At 40.0% G+C, this 18800-nt stretch overlaps 1 protein-coding gene across 1 annotated transcript in view; it reads right to left on the reverse strand.

The window, feature by feature from the left end:
* LOC120034753 (probable E3 ubiquitin-protein ligase HERC6) overlaps window positions 1-18800 on the reverse strand; it is a 39650-nt gene that overhangs the window by 13199 nt on the left and 7651 nt on the right. Inside the window, 15 exon segments of the mRNA XM_038981358.1 lie at window positions 5706-5808; window positions 5916-5975; window positions 6160-6251; window positions 6373-6422; window positions 6594-6751; window positions 6864-6991; window positions 8333-8424; window positions 8567-8794; window positions 9237-9319; window positions 9467-9623; window positions 10198-10452; window positions 15704-15803; window positions 16116-16299; window positions 17736-17797; window positions 18089-18229. Of these exon segments, the coding sequence (XP_038837286.1) occupies window positions 5706-5808; window positions 5916-5975; window positions 6160-6251; window positions 6373-6422; window positions 6594-6751; window positions 6864-6991; window positions 8333-8424; window positions 8567-8794; window positions 9237-9319; window positions 9467-9623; window positions 10198-10452; window positions 15704-15803; window positions 16116-16299; window positions 17736-17797; window positions 18089-18229 (1893 nt within the window).

Raw genomic sequence — 18800 nt, forward strand, 5'->3', positions numbered from 1 at the left:
AGTCTGTTGTGCGATGATACCCAAGGATGAAGAAGAAAGAGACCAACAATAACATTGGCATAGAATGAAACGGATGGACGTTTTCCCCAGGTTTAATTACATTACAAATAGTGGTAATTTATTGCAAATGAGCAGTTATTATAATTTATTTTTCTCTTTTTCTCGTTTGGTCAATTTATTTTTTGTTTTGAGGAACATAAGGTTGTGTATATGTTCCTGGGGAGGGACTGATACTGATATAAATGATATATAAATTGATTTAAGAATGTTTTAAGTATGTATCAAACAATGGCTGTTATGGGTTAGAAAAACTGTGACTACATTGGGGATATGAGGGGGCTCATAAATGAAGGTAATGGTAGTGAAGGGGTGTTATTTCTAGAAACTATGTATAAAAATAGAGATAATTCACAGAAAAGGAAAGACAGCTGGCTGTGTAAAATATAGGGACAATTCTAAAGTAAATAGAACAATTCACATACCTAAAGTATGGTAAAAATAATAAGTAGTGGCATTTTGAACACTAGAGCAAAAGTTTAAGAAACTTATGACTTAGTTTTGTTAGGATTGGATATTCATCCAACTGGAAGACACTTGACTGATTACATGTTATTTTACAGCAGTTACTGTAGGGACCATCATTTGACTATCATTATGAATATTTCTGTGGCAGGAGGCCAGGTATTGAGGCAGAATGTTTACATAGGGCTGTTATTTAAAAATTAAGATTTAGTGATCTTGCTATAAGAAGAAAGTCTGTTGTCAGGAAATAAGCCATGTGTTAGTGTGTATGTCCTCAGGAAAAAACAGCCAGAAATGGAAGGGCTTGGGCTGCATTCTGGAGACTGAGTGTACATCAAGATACACCAGGCTGGTGGTATACTTCTTACAACACTGCAGTGGTAAAGATCTTCATGTCTCTCTTTGGTGGGTGCATAAGTCTCACGAGAAGTGAGGTCCAGCTGAATAATGGGTGAGCTTGAAAACACCATGACAGAGGACGTGGAATCAAAGAGAGAGAGACTAGATTCCACTATAGACATACTGGGTTGAGTTTGGGGGCTACTTGTTTCATTTTTTTAATGCATCATGTGAAAAAGAATAGATGATAGGATATTATACTCTAAACAAACATGTTAAAGGAATTGATGTGAAAGCATATACAGTGTTGAATTACGTCAAGAAGAGATAATGTTGATTAAGGTTATGCACATGATTATCAGTTGAAATGGAGCAGATGGGAAACTAAGTAAAAAATGACATGATTTGGGAACACCTCTCAGAACCTGGGGCCAAAAGGGGAAGACTGGGTGGAAGCATGAGGAAGCTTTTTTAGGGCTTTTATTTTTGTGGAGTCCAGCAGAAAAGTATCCTGGAGGCATAGAGTCAGGTGAAGAGAGAGTGGGAATTGTCATGGTCTCAGATTTCAGTTTTCATGAATATATTTATGCATAACACATAACATTGTCAATACTGTTATGCTTTGTCTGTTGTTTTCCAAGTCTTATGTTTAGGAAACCAGAAGGAGAGGGGTTCGCCAGCTTCAGCTGGAATGTCAGTTTGTTGTGTGATGAGTGATGGAAGTAAGAGGATGTATGGTGCAATCATAGAACAGAGGCCATAAGTCTCTAAGTATGAATGCTTCACAGAAAGAAGGCAGAAACCTGAACCAGGACGAGAGGTTCCGCGTCTGATGATCCAAGGGGACCAGAAGGACCTCTCCCAGTGATACCAGGAGATCTAGTCCACATTCGAGTGTTCCGGAGGAAGTGGGATCAACCGAGGAGAGAAGGACCCTATGAGGTGGCCAAAGCAACAAGAACGGCCGTCCAAGTGAAAGGAAGCCAGACGTGGTACCATCTGAACCACTGCACCTGAGTCCCAACAGAGAGAAGGACACAACCATATAGAGATGAGGACACAGAGGATGCTGATTCACCAGGGAGGAGCCAAGAAAACAGCAAATCAAGTGAAAGCCAAAATGTGACAGGTGCACCGACTAATGCACCCAGAAGAGGAGGAGAGGCCTCACAGGGAACAGAATGAGAACATCTCTTCCCTAAAAATTGAAACCCTTCCAGATGGAAGCTAAGTCCTGCCTGAGGAGGGAGCCTCAGGTGAAGAAAGAGGAGGAAAAGTCCCGCAAGCTGAAGAAAATGGGGATTTCCCCACAATTGACTTTTCAGCTCTTGAATGGTCTCCTTTAGACAATTGAAGTTAGAACAACAAAAGAATAATGACATTGACATAACAGAAGTAACAGTGAATGCTAGTATAGAAACAACAGACTCATGCACAATCAAGACGTATGGTGGAAGCAGGAAGAGAAGAAAGGAATCAGCCGAACAATCCAAAAAGACTGACAAGGTTAGAATCTCTGTTCCACCTCAACTTATAACAGAAGCAGGAGAACTGAAGTCGATCTCAATCATAAGGATCAAACCCTTACCGGAGATGGCACTCTGTGGATGGACACATCACCAAACAAAGGGACAAGTCGTTTGGGATCCGAAAGGATGTGACCTGACATTAATCAAAGAAAAAGACGGGAGGGTGCTCATCATGAATCAGATTGAACCAGTTGAAGGTGAAGAATTAATAGTTGAAATAACAAAAACAACAGTGACCGAAGGGAGTAGCAGCACGGTCATTAAGATTGATCCTACCCCTGCACCTGAACAGGAAGAACCTGTGACAACAACAAGGGTGGCGGCTGCTGTGACGACCACAGTAGCTACCATTAAGATGACATCGACCTCCCTTACCAAGCAGACCACCGTACCCACAAAGCAACCTGAGACATCAGAGTCAGGAGAGTTTTTTACTGACATTTGGAACTTTCTGATAAACTCTAATGATCTACCTCAAGATAAGAACATTGTAAAAGCGACAGAATTAGATATATCAGAATCAGAACCACTCAAGGACACCACACGAGAAGAAGTAGTGAAGAAGGAGTGATACGAATGGGCTAAGTATATGGCAAACAAACACAGAATGGACAATTGTATTTTGTGTAGAAAATCAACTTTGTCTGATCTTTTAATAGTCTCTGAACCAGCATCATTTAAAAACTGTGTAAGTTGGAAAAATGACCATTGTACCAATAGAAAGTATTCTATTCCCTTGTGTGACATAGACTGTAGGATTGCTCTGGGTAAGCACTAGGGGTAAAACTATGTTGAATGAGACTATGCTGGGAGACAATGATTGTGCTGCCTATAACATTAGAACTGAATCAAATGGACCTCAATTAGACAGAAGTACCGTGGTTAAAGGAAAATATGAATGTTTTTACAGACACCACACCGAAGGAATTGATGTAGGAAACACCACTGTAGAATGTGATACTATTTGGGTGTTAGAGAATGTGGGAGTTCGTAAAAGTAATGATAAAGGGTTGATTATGAATAGAAAAGGGTTGTGTGGTCACATAACTCAGGTTGCGCCATCTCTTACTATGTTGAAAAATCAAGACAGAGGTATTGCTGATTGTTCTTTCCACACATCCAGAAACTGACTGTTGAATGTATTGTCTGATGGATGGATTGGTCTTTGTGCCTTAGTTAGAGCAATTAAATAGGTTACTATTATTAAATCATCCCATGATGACTATGTTAAACCTAGAGCTAAAAGGGCTTATGAGAAGGATCCTGAGGTATACCTTAATGCAATTGGACTGCTTAGAGGTGTACCTCGGGATTTCAAGGCCAGAGATGAGGTTAAATCAGGAGTTGAATCTATATTCTTGTGGATAACACCAAATAAGAATTTAGAGTGGATTAATTATATATACTATAACCAACAGAGATTCATTAACTATACTGACTCGGCTCTAACGGCGTTGGGGGAACAGGTACAGGCTACCAGTAAAATGACTTGGCAAAATAGACAGGCTCTCAATTAGCTCTTAGCGGAGAAGGGTGGAGTTTGTTTCATGTTTGGGGATGACTGTTGCACCTTTATTCCCAATATTGCTATGGCCAAACTCAAAGGATTACGAGCAGAAGTAAAGGCTAAATGCTGGTTTAGACTCTCATGTATGGGATTGGTTGGACCTAGCGTTAGGAAAGTGGGGAGCCATGTTTGCTAGGATGGCCATCATGTTGGGAGGAGGGTTATTGGCTCTGGGTATTGCATTTTGTTGTGTTATACCCCTGGTAAAGTCAATTGTGGTTCAGACAACAGTTAAACAGATGTCTGTAAGGAGAGATGACCCTCCTGTGGTGATTGATCCTGTACCGGGTAGCCCAGGCAATTATACCAATAAGTATGGAAAGCCTTGCAATGCGGTTGTAGGACCTCTTGACTGCCCCTTTGGTAACCCTAACTGTCTCTATGAAGTGATTGGGGGGGGGGGGGGGGGGGGGGGGGGTCATGCGTGTCACGATTTTCGTAAGGATGGTTTCCATGTATATGTTCAATTACCCAGTTCAGATGAATGTTTACTTATACATGTCCACAAAAAGTGTCATTTGCGTCACAATTGCAAGTGGTGTACAAAAATTCATGAGGATGGTCATAACCATCACCCAGAACCTTTTTTCTGTGCCAAGTGTTAAAGAGGAGATTGTCTTATTTGTAAGGATGAGGACTGTGCTCCTAGATAATGGGGTTTTAGCATTTTTATTTTGCCTAATGCTTTGTGTTCTTTGTATGTTTCTTTGAATTTTTAGATATATATCGATGAACATATATATTTTCTTTTAATTAAAGTTAGTTTTGCCTTCTAAAAATAGGATCATTTTACAAAAACATGTTAAGTAACAGAGGGTATTCCGGTTACAAGTGTCTACGGACCATGTCTTTAATCATCTAACAAAGGTTGGTAGGTGTCTGCAAGGGAGGATAATGTTGAAATGTTTGGTCTAGTTAGGTTTTCTTTAATGTTTCTGATTGGATCTTTTACTCCTATTTAACATTAACAAGTTGGAGATGTTTGGTCCAGTTGGTTTATATGCTTTACTTTGTTTGTTTATTTTATTGTCCATCATAGGTATTCTCATTTACCATTCCCAAGTCATATTTGCATAATTTATGTGGCTAATTAGCCCCAGAGGAGGGATTTGTAGGAGTAAATGAGACACATAGATAACACATAGACGTATAGGACAGCTGAACATTAAAAACAGACCACAGGAAGACAGGGAGACACATAGGCGCCTAAGACAATTGGACACACTAAGGATAGGGGAAACACAGAGTCTGCTGATTCCAATAAAGGCAAACCAAACAAAGAGTACATTGACACATTAATGAAAGGAAGAGACACATGGTCTGCTGACACACTAATGATAGAGGGACCCATAGTCAGCTGCTTCTAAAAAGACGTAGGCCTATAGGATAGATAGACATATATTATTTTTAGGACAAGCAAGGGTCTGACCACCATTATAATCTAACTGAAAGCAGATATGGGCGTTAGTAGGCGTGAACAAGCAGGAAGCCTGAACTAAAAAGATAATAGTGGCAGAGAAATTAGGGGAATAATGTTTATTTGCATATGGGTTGGACCCATATGCTATATGTGTATAAAGACTGGAGCCGGGGCTGGGAAGCGGTGTGTGTTCCGCGGACCATTCCAGGCTTGCTATAATCTGTATTAAAAGCCTATTTGATTTCACAAGTTCTTATAAGTGTTATATTTGAACCGATTTTCCACGACAATATCTGTTTAAGTCTGTGAAGAGTGAGTTAATCTTAGCTGATTTCCTGATCCATGGGATGTTGAAGAGCTGATCAAAAGCCTGGCTAGCAGCCTCTAGGTCCACTCTCAAAGCTCCTGCAGCTTTAGTTGATGGAGACTCACTGGTAGAGGGAATAGCATGGGTATAGTATTATCATTGACACAACATACTGTACACACACAGTGTTCATTATAAACTATCCAAACCTTCCATTTTAAAATCGCTTACCTGGCTTTGGTGAAACTGGCCACAAGACTTGAACTTGTTGAGAACATCAAGGATATTTCTCTGTTGGAACAAATGTGGACACATTTGATGTTTCAGTACAATTATACTATAAGAAATATAACTTTAAAATAAATGTTTTTTTATTTCATTTTGAGTTTGCGAGAAAAAATATTTTAAACTAACAAAGAACCTTTGTCTACGGTTGATTGTATGTTTTAATATTCAATGTAAATAATAAATTAACCTTTGAGCCTCTGTATTTCCTTGCTTCATCGTCAGCCATTTTTGCAGCTTGGCTTCATCTAACCTCCCGATTGGCTGTTCTCTTTCAGAACTCTACAAAGGCAGATAAAGCAATATAATAAAGTTGAATATCTCAAACATGAATTAGCTGCTTGAGACATTTAGAATGTTCCAGTATCCCTTTTACTGAGGTATAAAAGGTCAGAAACATCACCTCAGCGGTGTAAATGAAGTTTGAATTCCATCCCACTGATATCTTCATGTCTGGTAAAAAAAGAAAAGAAGAGGTTGTAGGGACATCAAGTCTCGTTATGTATGTGTTCTAATTCAGTCACCCAAACACTACAGAGTCAGTATGTAGCTGCATTATATAATTTAATAGAATCAAATACAAAATAGAAGACAAGACAATTAAATAGACATTGTATCTGGTACCGTTGAGTATGACTGTCTCTGCCCCACCAGAAGCCCCTTTCAGCAGCACTGAGGTGGGTCGCAAGCAGCCCTCCGTAATGCCAGTCCCTAGCTGACCTTTGACCCCACTGCCAAAGGCCCAGAGTTGACCTGAGGACCCCAGCACCAGGGTGTGATGGCTGGCAGAGTTACAGTAAGACAAAAACACAGTCAGACTGAGAATGTTCAAGGTTGGTTTCCTATCTGTTTATTATATGTGTGTATAAGTAGCATTATGCTGTTGGTCATTACCTGCCACATGCTATCTGTGAGACCAGTCCATCCATACCCTCTACCAGTTTGGGTAGGAGTTCGTTAGCTGATGCGTTGTGCCCAAGCTGGCCTCGGCTTCCCTCCCCAAAGGTGAACACCTGTCCACCCTAAAGACCACAAAGAACCAAAACCAGTTGTTACATGTCAAGTCCCAGAGTTGTTCCTGGTCTGGTCAGGTCAGGGCCCTAATCACTTCTTAAAGAGACAGTATAATAGTATTGAAGGGTCGACACACTGGAATGACCTTTACTCCGGTAGCTCTGAGGCTCGATCTGTATTAACAGCCATAATCAGGACATATTCTGTATAACCTGTGACTTTCTATTCTGTAATAAGCTGTAACTTCTCATTTAGTATGAGACTGTATTCATGCACTCAGATAACTTGTATGGTTCATTGTGTATCCAGACACTTGATCGTTTGTTTTTCACCTCTGTTCAAGGTAATTTTGTATAACTGGCTTTATTTACTAATATGTGATGAATTGTATCTTCCAGAGGTTGCTGACTTTGTGTGCAGAACTATCTCCCAGTGGGCCCACTGTTTAGGACATTAAATACTTTTTATGAACTTAATGAACTGCTGTCGGATTTGTCTCCTTTCACACCAACTTCTCCCTTGGAGCCTTCAGTAAAAAGACAGTAATAGTATGATACCTTGGTGAGAACAACAGAATGTGCCTCTCCACAGTAATAGTATGATACCTTGGTGAGAACAACCGAATGTGCCTCTCCACATTAATAGTATGATACCTTGGTGAGAACAGTAGTGTCCCTCTCCACAGTAATAGTATGATACCTTGGTGAGAACAGCAGTGTCCCTCTCCACAGTAATAGTATGATACCTTGGTGAGAACAGCAGTGTCCCTCTCCACAGTAATAGTATGATACCTTGGTGAGAACAGCAGAATGTCCCTCTCCACAGTAATAGTATGATACCTTGGTGAGAACAGCAGTGTCCCTCTCCACAGTAATAGTATGATACCTTGGTGAGAACAGCAGTGTCCCTCTCCACAGTAATAGTATGATACCTTGGTGAGAACAGCAGTGTCCCTCTCCACAGTAATAGTATGATACCTTGGTGAGAACAGCAGAATGTCCCTCTCCACAGTAATAGTATGATACCTTGGTGAGAACAGCAGTGTCCCTCTCCACAGTAATAGTGTGATACCTTGGTGAGAACAGCAGTGTCCCTCTCCACAGTAATAGTATGATACCTTGGTGAGAACAGCAGTGTCCCTCTCCACAGTAATAGTATGATACCTTGGTGAGAACAGCAGTGTCCCTCTCCACAGTAATAGTATGATACCTTGGTGAGAACAGCAGAATGTGCCTCTCCACAGTAATAGTATGATACCTTGGTGAGAACAGCAGTGTCCCTCTCCACAGTAATAGTATGATACCTTGGTGAGAACAGCAGTGTCCCTCTCCACAGTAATAGTATGATACCTTGGTGAGAACAGCAGAATGCGCCTCTCCACAGCTGATGAAGGAAACCCCCAAGACTCTGAGAGCAGGCACAGCACAGATGTTGAACCGGCCTGGCAGGGGGAACAAGCATCATACAATGTTCCCACTCATAATACTTCTGTAAAATGACTTAGTGGTTATAACAAAGGAATCCAAGTTCAAGTTAACTTTTTATACAAGTAGCGTACGAAGAGAGGTAGAGTGCCGTAGTACCTTTCTCATCCACACGGTTGAGTCCCAGCTGCCCAGCCCTGTTCGCCCCACAGCAGTAGACCAGGCCTGGGAGGGTGAGGGCCAGAGTGTGGGTTCCTCCGGCTGCTACCTGGGTCACTGGGACTCCAGTGAGGGAGCGCACCAGGGCAGGAATGGGCTGCAGAGGGACTCCCTTCCCCAGGCCCAGCTGTCCATGACTGTTCAGACCCCATGAGAACACCTGTCCTCCTGTAGAAGACAAAGAAATTACATATTACATTACAATTACATAACAACAATTCCAGAGTTACATTCTTTCCTAATAAATATCATCTCACTGTCCTTTTGATGTTCACGCTTAGAAAAAAATAGTTCCAAAAGGGTTCTTCGGCTGTCCTCACAGGATAACCCTTTTAGGTTCCAGGTAGAACCCTTTTTTGCTCCAGGTAGAACCCTTTTGGTTTTCATGTAGAACCCTCTGAAAAAAGGGTTCTACATGGAACCCAAAAGGGTTCTACCTGGAACCAAAAAGGGTTCTCCAAAGAGTTCTCGTATGAGGACTGTGAATAACCCTTTTAGGTTTAAGACAGCACCTTTTTTCTAAGTGTAGTCTAACTGATGCATGTGGTTATCATAGTTTAGATGGAATGTAGTCTGTGTGAGATACATCAGTAGGTACAGTATGTTATACCTTTAGTCAGGGCCAACGAATGGGAATTTCCACAAGCAACCTGTATCACTGTTATCGGCAAGGGCGAAGGTATTGGAACTGGTCTGTGAGAAAAAAGAAGACATGTAGTACATATTGTCTTTGTTAGTGATCAGTGGAATCCAAGAGGGCTCTCATTACTTGACAATGTAAATCATGGATGATATTTCACTATCAAGATCTATTTCAAGTTGAAGTTGAGGTTTCCTTGCCTTGGCCTGGGGACTTTGGAGACAGTAGTAAGGGCGATGCCCAGCTGTCCCTCACCTCCTGCCCCCCAGGAGTAGACCTGTCCTGATGCGCACACAGCTACAGAGTGGTCCTGACCACAAGCCACAGAGACCACTGCCCCCAGACCCTCCACTGGGGCTGAAACGGGTAGAACACAGGCACACACACAAGTCTACATCTGTTGTATTCTGCGCATGTGACAAATCCAATTTGATTTGATTAGACAACGTTTTATTTGGAAGTCCTGTCTTGTCCTGGAAAGGGTTAAATGCTAGAACATTGATAAGATGTAATTTAATGCATGAAGGAGTTAATCAACAATTTATCCGAGTCATCTTGAGGATGACGTCAAGTTCGATCCCAGTGTGTATTTTATAGGATTTTTTTTTTTCGTTTCTCTACTTTGGGAGAAACGAAACTGGAACCAAACCATGAGCGCCTATTGTGCAGTAGTTTTATTGAGGGGTGTCAGTTTCTGAAAGTTGTCGTTAAACTCAGCAGAAACGAAACATTATACAATCTGACATTATGAACAATATCACTAAAATATTTGGGGGTAGTGATGAAAAATAATAAACTGATTCAGAGTCAAACAAACGTACTTTTCCAGTAGCACTTTTTTCAAATTAGCCTACATAAGAACTTGATTATAATCTGCATTTATTCTGCAAATTCTGGCTACATATTCCGATAGCATTCATTGATGTCTTACCTGGTAGTTTTGAATTTATGTTCCTCTGTCTGCCAAGTTGTCCCTTTGAGTTGCGCCCGCATGATAGGATCCTGCCATCTACCGTGAGAAATAAAGTGTGTTGCTCCCCACAAGCAATTTCTGTGACTTTATCAGAGAATATATTCCCTGCTATCGGAACAGACACATTCTCAAAGTTTAGACCAAACTGTCCACTCGAACCGTCTCCCCAGCAGAACATGATGATGTGAAGGTTAAGGTGATGCCTGGCGTTACATTACTAATGACGCAGTCCACCCTGCGCGCGCGCTATGTGTGCTTGTGGTTAACGTTAGTCATCGGCGATCATATTAGCTAGATTGTTTTATGTACAAAATGTATTGGATCCCACCAGTTTTGAGGCTCACCTGTTTAGCTTTAAAAAAAAATATATATATATATATATATATATATATAAAATTGCATGTCATTTTGGCATCAGTATGTGTCACATATCAGTTTGCTCTTATCCGCTCGTCGTTCCCTTATACCATAGTTTGTACATCTCAATTGTCAGTAGAAACCACATTTGTTTTTAAGCAAGTCAGTCATATCAGCTATGTTTGTTTTTTTTAAAGCAGTAAAGGAGGCTGAGTGAACTGTTTCGCTGCCAGACAAGGCTCTGCTGATAGCCAGGTGTAGATGTGGTAAGGGAGAACTGCCAGCCCCATTCCACCAACCTGAAACCCTCTTCCCCAAAGCTAAAGACCCGATGTGTTTTTTTGTCTTATAGTAACATTATAATCCTACTATGGTATTAAGGGCCATAGCCAGGGTCTGAATTTTAGTGAGGTCTGAAGTTGAAGCTCATTTACTGCATTTCTATACGATTTAAAAACAAAAAAATGCTATTTGGAAAAAAGAAAAAATGACCCCAGCCATATAACAAGAGGAAAACTGCCAATGAACAACCAAGTTTCAAAATTGCACATTATGTATTCTAACTATCTAACTTTTTCCTTTTGCAATTCTAACACGTTCCATGTTATGTGAAATGACTTGATAACCTGTGGTTAATACATTTGTATTAGAAACAGTTTATCTGCACCGAAACGGGGAGGGACTAATCAGAATGTATATTCTTGGCAAAACGGTGTGCACTAATGAATACACCTAAGAACAAATTACACATTTTTGTTGCAAAATGTTTTCCGTTTGCAAACGTTTTGGTACAGTGTTCACTAATGAATACACCCACCGTTGGAGGCTGTGTTCCTGAGTGTGGACCCCTACATGAGACCCTACAGCCAGGCGATGATGAAGGTGGGAGACGTGATGATTGGGAACAAGTTGCCAAGTAAGGGAACATTATTTGGGAATGGAGGTGGGCATGTGGACGCAAACACACCATAGACGTTCTATACTGCATTTCTATACCATTTAAAAACTCTAAAATGCTATTTGGAAAAAAGCAAAAACAAGCAAAAATTACCCCCAGCCGTTATCACGTTTGTTGCTGTAGCGTCATTCACCTCAGTCAATCTACAAACACAGAGCCTATTAGCTATACAATTAGCCACTACACATCAACTCAGCACTGGGAGGATTAAAAACTATAATTAAATATATACAGAGGAATCTGTAAACAGAAAAAGTATTTTATTAACAAAAGGTAAACAAATACATTTGCTTTACAGAACTTGTATTTTTTCGCAGTTTCACAGCTAATTTCCTGCAATTCTACACATTTTACCATGACTTATGTCATGTTAACATGATATCTGAGTGAGAGCAACTAACCAAAACAATGGGGGCCGCCTGTGTGCCTGGTCAGTAATTTGGCCATGATTACTACATGGTAGCAGGTAGCCTAGCTGCTAAGAACATTGAGCCGGTAACCGAAAGGATGGTGGTTTGAATCCCCGAGCCGACTAGGTAAAAAAAAATCTGCTGATGTGCCCTTAAGCAAGTTAATTAACTCTAATGGCTCTGGATAAGAGTGTCTTCTAAAATGTACAAGTTTAGATAGCTAATGTACCAATCTGTAAAATATGAATTAACATGGGCTAATTGAGTGACATATAACAAGAGGAAAACTGCCAAATTGCACAATATGTATTCTACTATTCTAACTCTCAACAATAAGTTCAGGCCCTACACAGCACAGTTTTAAAAAATATATGGCAAATAGAAATCCAACTGGGTGGTCTTCAGAGATAGATAGGATGGGATGAGGGTAGCTGAAGGATGGGACTAAAAACAAACAAAAGATAACTAATGTAAAATATACTGTTTCCATAAAATGTATATTGTATGTATAAACTGGAAGTAGAAGCCTAAGTGTTGTTGTCCATTAGTTTACTCCAATTAGGGGAGGGGTGGTAGGGTTAGAGATAAAAAAATATATATATATATATACTGTATTTACCCCCAAAATATATGGTGGATTGGAAATGATGCAGACAACTACATTGATAGAAGCCACAATCTATCTGCAATATTAAAGCTGATCTTATTTTAATTTGTCCTCTTATGTAGCTACAGCCTGTATGCTATTATATTTGATTCTGTTACGTAGAATACTATCATATGTGATCTTGCATACATTGATTCAGCTCTGATCTAAGTTTACTAAACAAGCACCATTCACCTGAGTGTCCTGTTCTCTGGGCAGCCAAACTGTAGCAGAGACTGTGCGTAAAGTAGAGAATTACGCACATGCTCAGAATCTTCGGACCTTTAGCTACCAGGAAAAGTTTTTTTTTGTCAAGATGGAATATCCTACAGTTTATGTCAGAATTGACAGAATTTACTTTTCGTAGGAGATTAGGAGAATTTACACAGCAAATTAGGATAATTAATGTAGCAGATTAGGAGAATTAGGTTAAGGTTAGAAAAAGGGTTAAGGTTAGCTAAAATTCAAACATTTCCGAAAGAGGGTTCCTAAGAATTCATACCCACAGCCAATCTGTAAAGAGATAAAGAGCTCTCAATTTACTCCACTGTTTGATCATTAAAGTATGAATGGCTTTCATTCATTTAGTTCATAATTATTTGGCCAATCAACAGCACATTAGGCTACGAGGGGTCCGGAGGAGGCGTAGATGTTTATATTAACAGTGGTTTCACTGGAAAAAACATTAAGCGTTTATGAAAGTTTACATTTATAAAGACTGCTCTTAATGTCTGAATACTTTCAGTTGTTAGCTCTGAATGTGTTTCATTGACTAAATAAAATCATAATATTGACAGACATAGATAAAATCAAACTGCTAGGCTACTAGTAACATGCTTCCCATTTCAAGCATCTCCAAACACATCACAGTGGGTGATAGCATGGAGAAGTTTCTCCTGTAGTGTGTCGATACTGCTGTAGTTAGGGAGGCATAAATGTCACAGAGCACGTTTGTGCTTTCGGATAATATTCATCAGCGTCAGTGCTGCCCAAGGACGTGATTTGCATCTGCAGTTTGGAGAGACTTCGACCTCTGGGCAGTCTGTCCGTTCCAGTCAGAAAAGCTAGAAGTTAGAAATGAGAGGGGAGGAATGATAAACTGACCAAGCATTTGTGGAGTGCTACAATGATTTACTTAAAGGGGCAATCAGCAGTTGAAACAATAACAAAGCATCCTCTCCGCCAATGTGTCGGTATAAAGCTGAAGGATGGGAGAAATTTAACCACCCTCAAATTCATAGACAGAGCTATGGATGAAAGGACTGACCATCCAAAATAGTTTTAACCATGTTTTGAGTCTATAAAAGTGTTTGTTTACCTTTACTTTGTTTACAAACATTGGAGAAAAACAAGCTTATATTTTGGGTTCTGATGGGGTACGCCAATGAGGAACTAATAAGGTACAGTTGAAGTCGGAAGTTAACATACACTTAGGTTGGAGTCATTAAAACTCGTTTCTCAACCACTCCACAAATTTCTTGTTAAACTATAGTTGTTGCAAGTCAGTTAGGATATCTACTTTGTGCATGACATAAGTAATTTTTCCAACAATTGTTTACAGACAGATTATTTCACTTATAATTCACTGTATCACAATTCCAGTGGGTCAGAAGTTTTGAAAATTCCAGAAAATGATGTCATGGCTTTAGAAGCTTATGATAGGCTAATTGACATCATTTGAGTCAATTGGAGGTGTACCTGTGGATGTATTTCAAGGCCTACCTTCAAACTCAGTGTCTCTTTGCTTGACATCATAGGAAAATCAAAAGAAATCAGCCAAGACCTCAGAAAAAAAAATGTAGACCTCCACAAGTCTGGTTCATCCTTGGGAGCAATTTCCAAATGCCTGAAGGTACCACGTTCATCTGTACAAACAATAGTACGCAAGTATAAACACCATGGGACCACGCAGCCGTCATACCGCTCAGGAAGAAGACGCGTTCTGTCTCCTAGAGATGAACATACTTTGGTGCGAAAAGTGCAAATCAATCCCAGAACATCAGCAAAGGACCTTGTGAAGATGCTGGAGGAAACAGGTACAAAAGTATCTATATCCACAGTAAAACTAGTCCTATATCGACATAACCTGAAAGGCCGCTCAGCAAGGAAGAAGCCACTGTTCCAAAACAGCCATAAAAAAGCCAGACTATGGTTTGCAACTGCACATGGGGACAAATATCTTACTTTTTGGAGAAATGTCCTCTGGTCTGATGAAACAAAAATAGAACTGTTTGGACATAATGACCATCGTTATGTTTGGAGGAAAAAGGGGGAGACTTGCAAGCCAAAGAACACCATCCCAACCGTGAAGTACGGGGTGGCAGCATCATGTTGTGGGGGTGCTTTGCTGCAGGAGGGACTGGTGCACGTCACAAAATAGATGGCTTCATGAGGAAGGAACATTATGGGGATATATTGAAGCAACATCTCAAGACATCAGTCAGGAAGTTAAATCTTGGTCGCAAATGGGTCTTCCAAATGGATAATGACCCCAAGCATACTTCCAAAGTTGTGGCAAAATGGCTGAAGGACAACAAAGTCAAGGTATTGGAGTGGCCATCACAAAGCCCTGACCTCAATCCTATAGAAAATTTGTGGGCAGAACTGAAAAAGCGTGTGCGAGCAAGGAGGCCTACAAACCTGACTCAGTTACACCAGCTCTGTCAGGAGGAATGGGCCAAAATTCGCCCAACTTATTGTGGGAAGCTTGTGGAAGGCTACCCGAAACATTTGACCCAAGTTAAACAATTTAAAGGCAATGCAACCAAATACTAACTGAGTGTATGTAAACTTCTGACCAACTGGGAATGTGATGAAAGAAATAAATCACTACTATTATTCTGACATTTCACATTCTTAAAATAAAAGTGGTGATCCTAACTGACTTAAGACAGGGAATTTTTACTAGGATTAAATGTCAGGAATTGTGAATAAATTAGTTTAAATGTATTTGGCTAAGGTGTATGTAAACTTCTGACTTCAACTGTATATTCTCCAAGGATCAATGGGTACATTCATTTGTAAGTCCAAAAATGGATGTAGCAACTGCAGATTGCCCCATTGAAGTTAGTTAACATAATTGTGTTAACTCACTTAGGAACTTCTTCTTTTGCTCCTCTGAGAACTCTGTGAAAACACTCCAGAAGTTCTGGATGATGTCATCTGCGGGCCTATATCCTTGATACTCGGCATTCTGTTAGTGCAGAGAAAAACATAACGAAACAACTGCATGTACAGTAGACCATGCCACTGTATTATAGCCATAGACTATATAGCCCACACATGATGGGACCAGATTTAACCACGGGAGCATAGAGCTGCTAGCCTGGTTACTGTCTCTGTTCAGCTATTACATTCTACTCCTTGCCACTCATGTCATTTGGAGTGGAATGTTAGCTAAAAAGTCTGGTACTCTGACTACAGAGCTGCTATATAGGCTACCATACATGTCAAATTATAGTGACTTATGTACTCTTATTACGTATCTAAACAGGTAGAACTTTACCTCTCTCAACTTGTCCCACTCGTAGTTGTCATCTCCTTGTAGAAGTGTCATCAGCTCCTCAGGTAGAAACATCCTCCATGTCTGTATAGGGCAGCCTTTGTGGAAGCCTTTCTCAAAGTCTGCAAACTGAATCTGCACCGACTTGTTGAGCTTCATGTCAACGTACAACTCAACATATTTCTTCCTGTGAATGATATATGGCAGACCAATGTTTATTTATGAGTTCAGAACACTTCCTGTGGAATCATTTAGTTAATTCAAGAGATTCATATGTTGATAAGATTACTGTCATCAAATATACCTGTTGACCATGGTAACTGGGCGCTCCTCTCCATTTGGTATCAGTTCTTGCCCTTTGTCCTTCAAAAGACAATAAAGATTAGTACTGCATCAGCTGGGATTACCTGTGTAGGCTACCAAAAACAGCTAAAGGTATCAATTCTCTCTTACCATGAAAACCAAATCCAGCGCTTCAACAACCTCCTCATCTTCATCCAACACATACTGCAAGCAGCTAATTTTAAACAAAAACAGCATAAATGTGATATGAGGAGATAAGAGTATATCTGTAAAACAACTACACTGTTAAAATTATGTGCTTTGTTACACCCAAACTAGTGGCAACTGAGCTGCCACCAACTTGAAGGAGACAAAATCTTAATTTTGCACGAGTATTGAAACATCATCGTGAAATGTTTTGGTTATCCTCATGAAAGATACCTACATTTTAAGAAACATATTAAGTTGGATTTATTCATACATTATTTTGGTCAAATGACATTAACAAATCATTGAAACGACTTACATACATTTAAAAAAAAAAAGTTTTTGGGGGGTATTTTTACACTTTATTGAGACGGTTATGAAATGACAGAGGAGATACAGATAGGTGGGAGAAACAGATTGAAGGGTTGGAGCGGGGAATTTAACCCCGGTCTTCGATGGGGAGAGGGGTGACATGTCTTGGCCAGGTACGTTATCGCAAGACATGGGCTCGGCACGACTTGCATTCATTTTTATAAAGTATATGTTGGTCTTTTTTTTGTCAATTTCAATTCCCCCCAGAATAATTTCTTACAGTGTGGCTGCGTAGTTGAGTGGGTAAAATTCATACGAAATGTACCATCTTACCTCCCCTCCTGTTTCTAACCTGTCTAAATAAAGCATTCACAAAAGAATTCAAAAAAGATATTCTCCATAGGCCCTTATCATCAATCAATATTTAGGATATAAACCGTTTGCATTTCTGAACCAGTGATTGTATGGGAAACATCGTTTTTGTGTTTTGATGCTTCCTTTTACATGCATTGAAACCCTAAAAAGTGTTTTCACAACACTCTCTTAAAAACACAAATATTCAGGTTGAAGAACCACTTTGGGTGTTTCAGAGTACTTCATTTCTGTTTTAAAACACATTCTGTGCATCAAAACACTTCCATTGGGTTTACATTCAAACCCCCTCTAAACACCAGATCTCATCTTAGGTGCACTACTTTTCCTGGTTTCATTACACAATCATGGTGTTTTGAGACTTTCTACTTTTACACTGTACTGTAGCAGCAGTTGAAGAGATGAAGATACATTATGGACCCCCCTTCTTTTTCAGCAGAATAATTGTACCTTGCTTCAGTTGGAGACAGCTCTTTAAGGTCATCCAATGTTGTAGTCAGACCCAGAAGCTTCTTGAAGAGAGCCAGAGGGAAGCAGAGGTTCAGAACACACTGATTAAACAGGGCCTTCCCACAGAGTAGCCCAAGTAAGTAGAATTCATCAGTGATACCGCCGTCCTATGGATAAAAATAAATAAATAAATACAATGCCACAAGCCGTTAAATATTACAAATATTTAATAGTATAATAACAGTACCATAATTGTAATTTCTAAGAATGGATATTTCTAAGTTAGTAAATAAAATTGTGGGGAAATATTGAGTTAAATCTGGGAACAATATGTAACTGAATATGGAACGTACATCTGTTGTGAACCACGCTAGTCCAGACTCGTAAACCTCCAGTGTCTTTGGTTCCATTGTCAGAAGTTCCCTCCCCAGGAGGCTGAAGAATTCCAGTGAAACACCACCTTCATCCACACCATTCTCTGCTTGAAACTTCACCTGGAGACAAAAACAGTTTAGAGCACTTGAGATGACTAATCTAAATAGTCACACAGAAAGCTACCAGATTCTCCAAAATACAGAAAAGCACAACACTTACCTTTAAAGCCACCATGTGGCAAGTCATTTTTCGCAGTTGCTGAAAGGTATCATCCAGAAGTGTTTCCCGGTCCACCTTAACGGTTTTGTCACAAAGCCAACCGTATTCGATGTCCTCATGACAATCCTTGGATACGATTATTAAAAGGTATGTGAATATTAGAGAAAACATTTTGGCAGAACAGCAAAAATATTACATTTTTAGTGAATTCAATTTGCCTTATGCCCAGCAACTTCAATCTGGATAATGTCTAACATACACTGTAAAAAAGTGGCAAGGCACTGTTGTTCATCTTAAGTTTTCTATTCAATTTGTCTGAAATCACATAACGAATTTGACAGAGCAATGTGATTTTTGAATTGAATGAAAGCATCTAAATTGCTTTCAACACCTCATAGCAGTGGGAGCAATGTAGCGGTGGCAGCCTATCAGATGAGTTGGAGGGGTGGACTATTGGGGGCGTGACTTGCA

Source organism: Salvelinus namaycush, chromosome 42, assembly GCF_016432855.1.
Source record: "Salvelinus namaycush isolate Seneca chromosome 42, SaNama_1.0, whole genome shotgun sequence".
In the NCBI taxonomy this organism is placed as follows: Eukaryota; Metazoa; Chordata; class Actinopteri; order Salmoniformes; family Salmonidae; genus Salvelinus; species Salvelinus namaycush.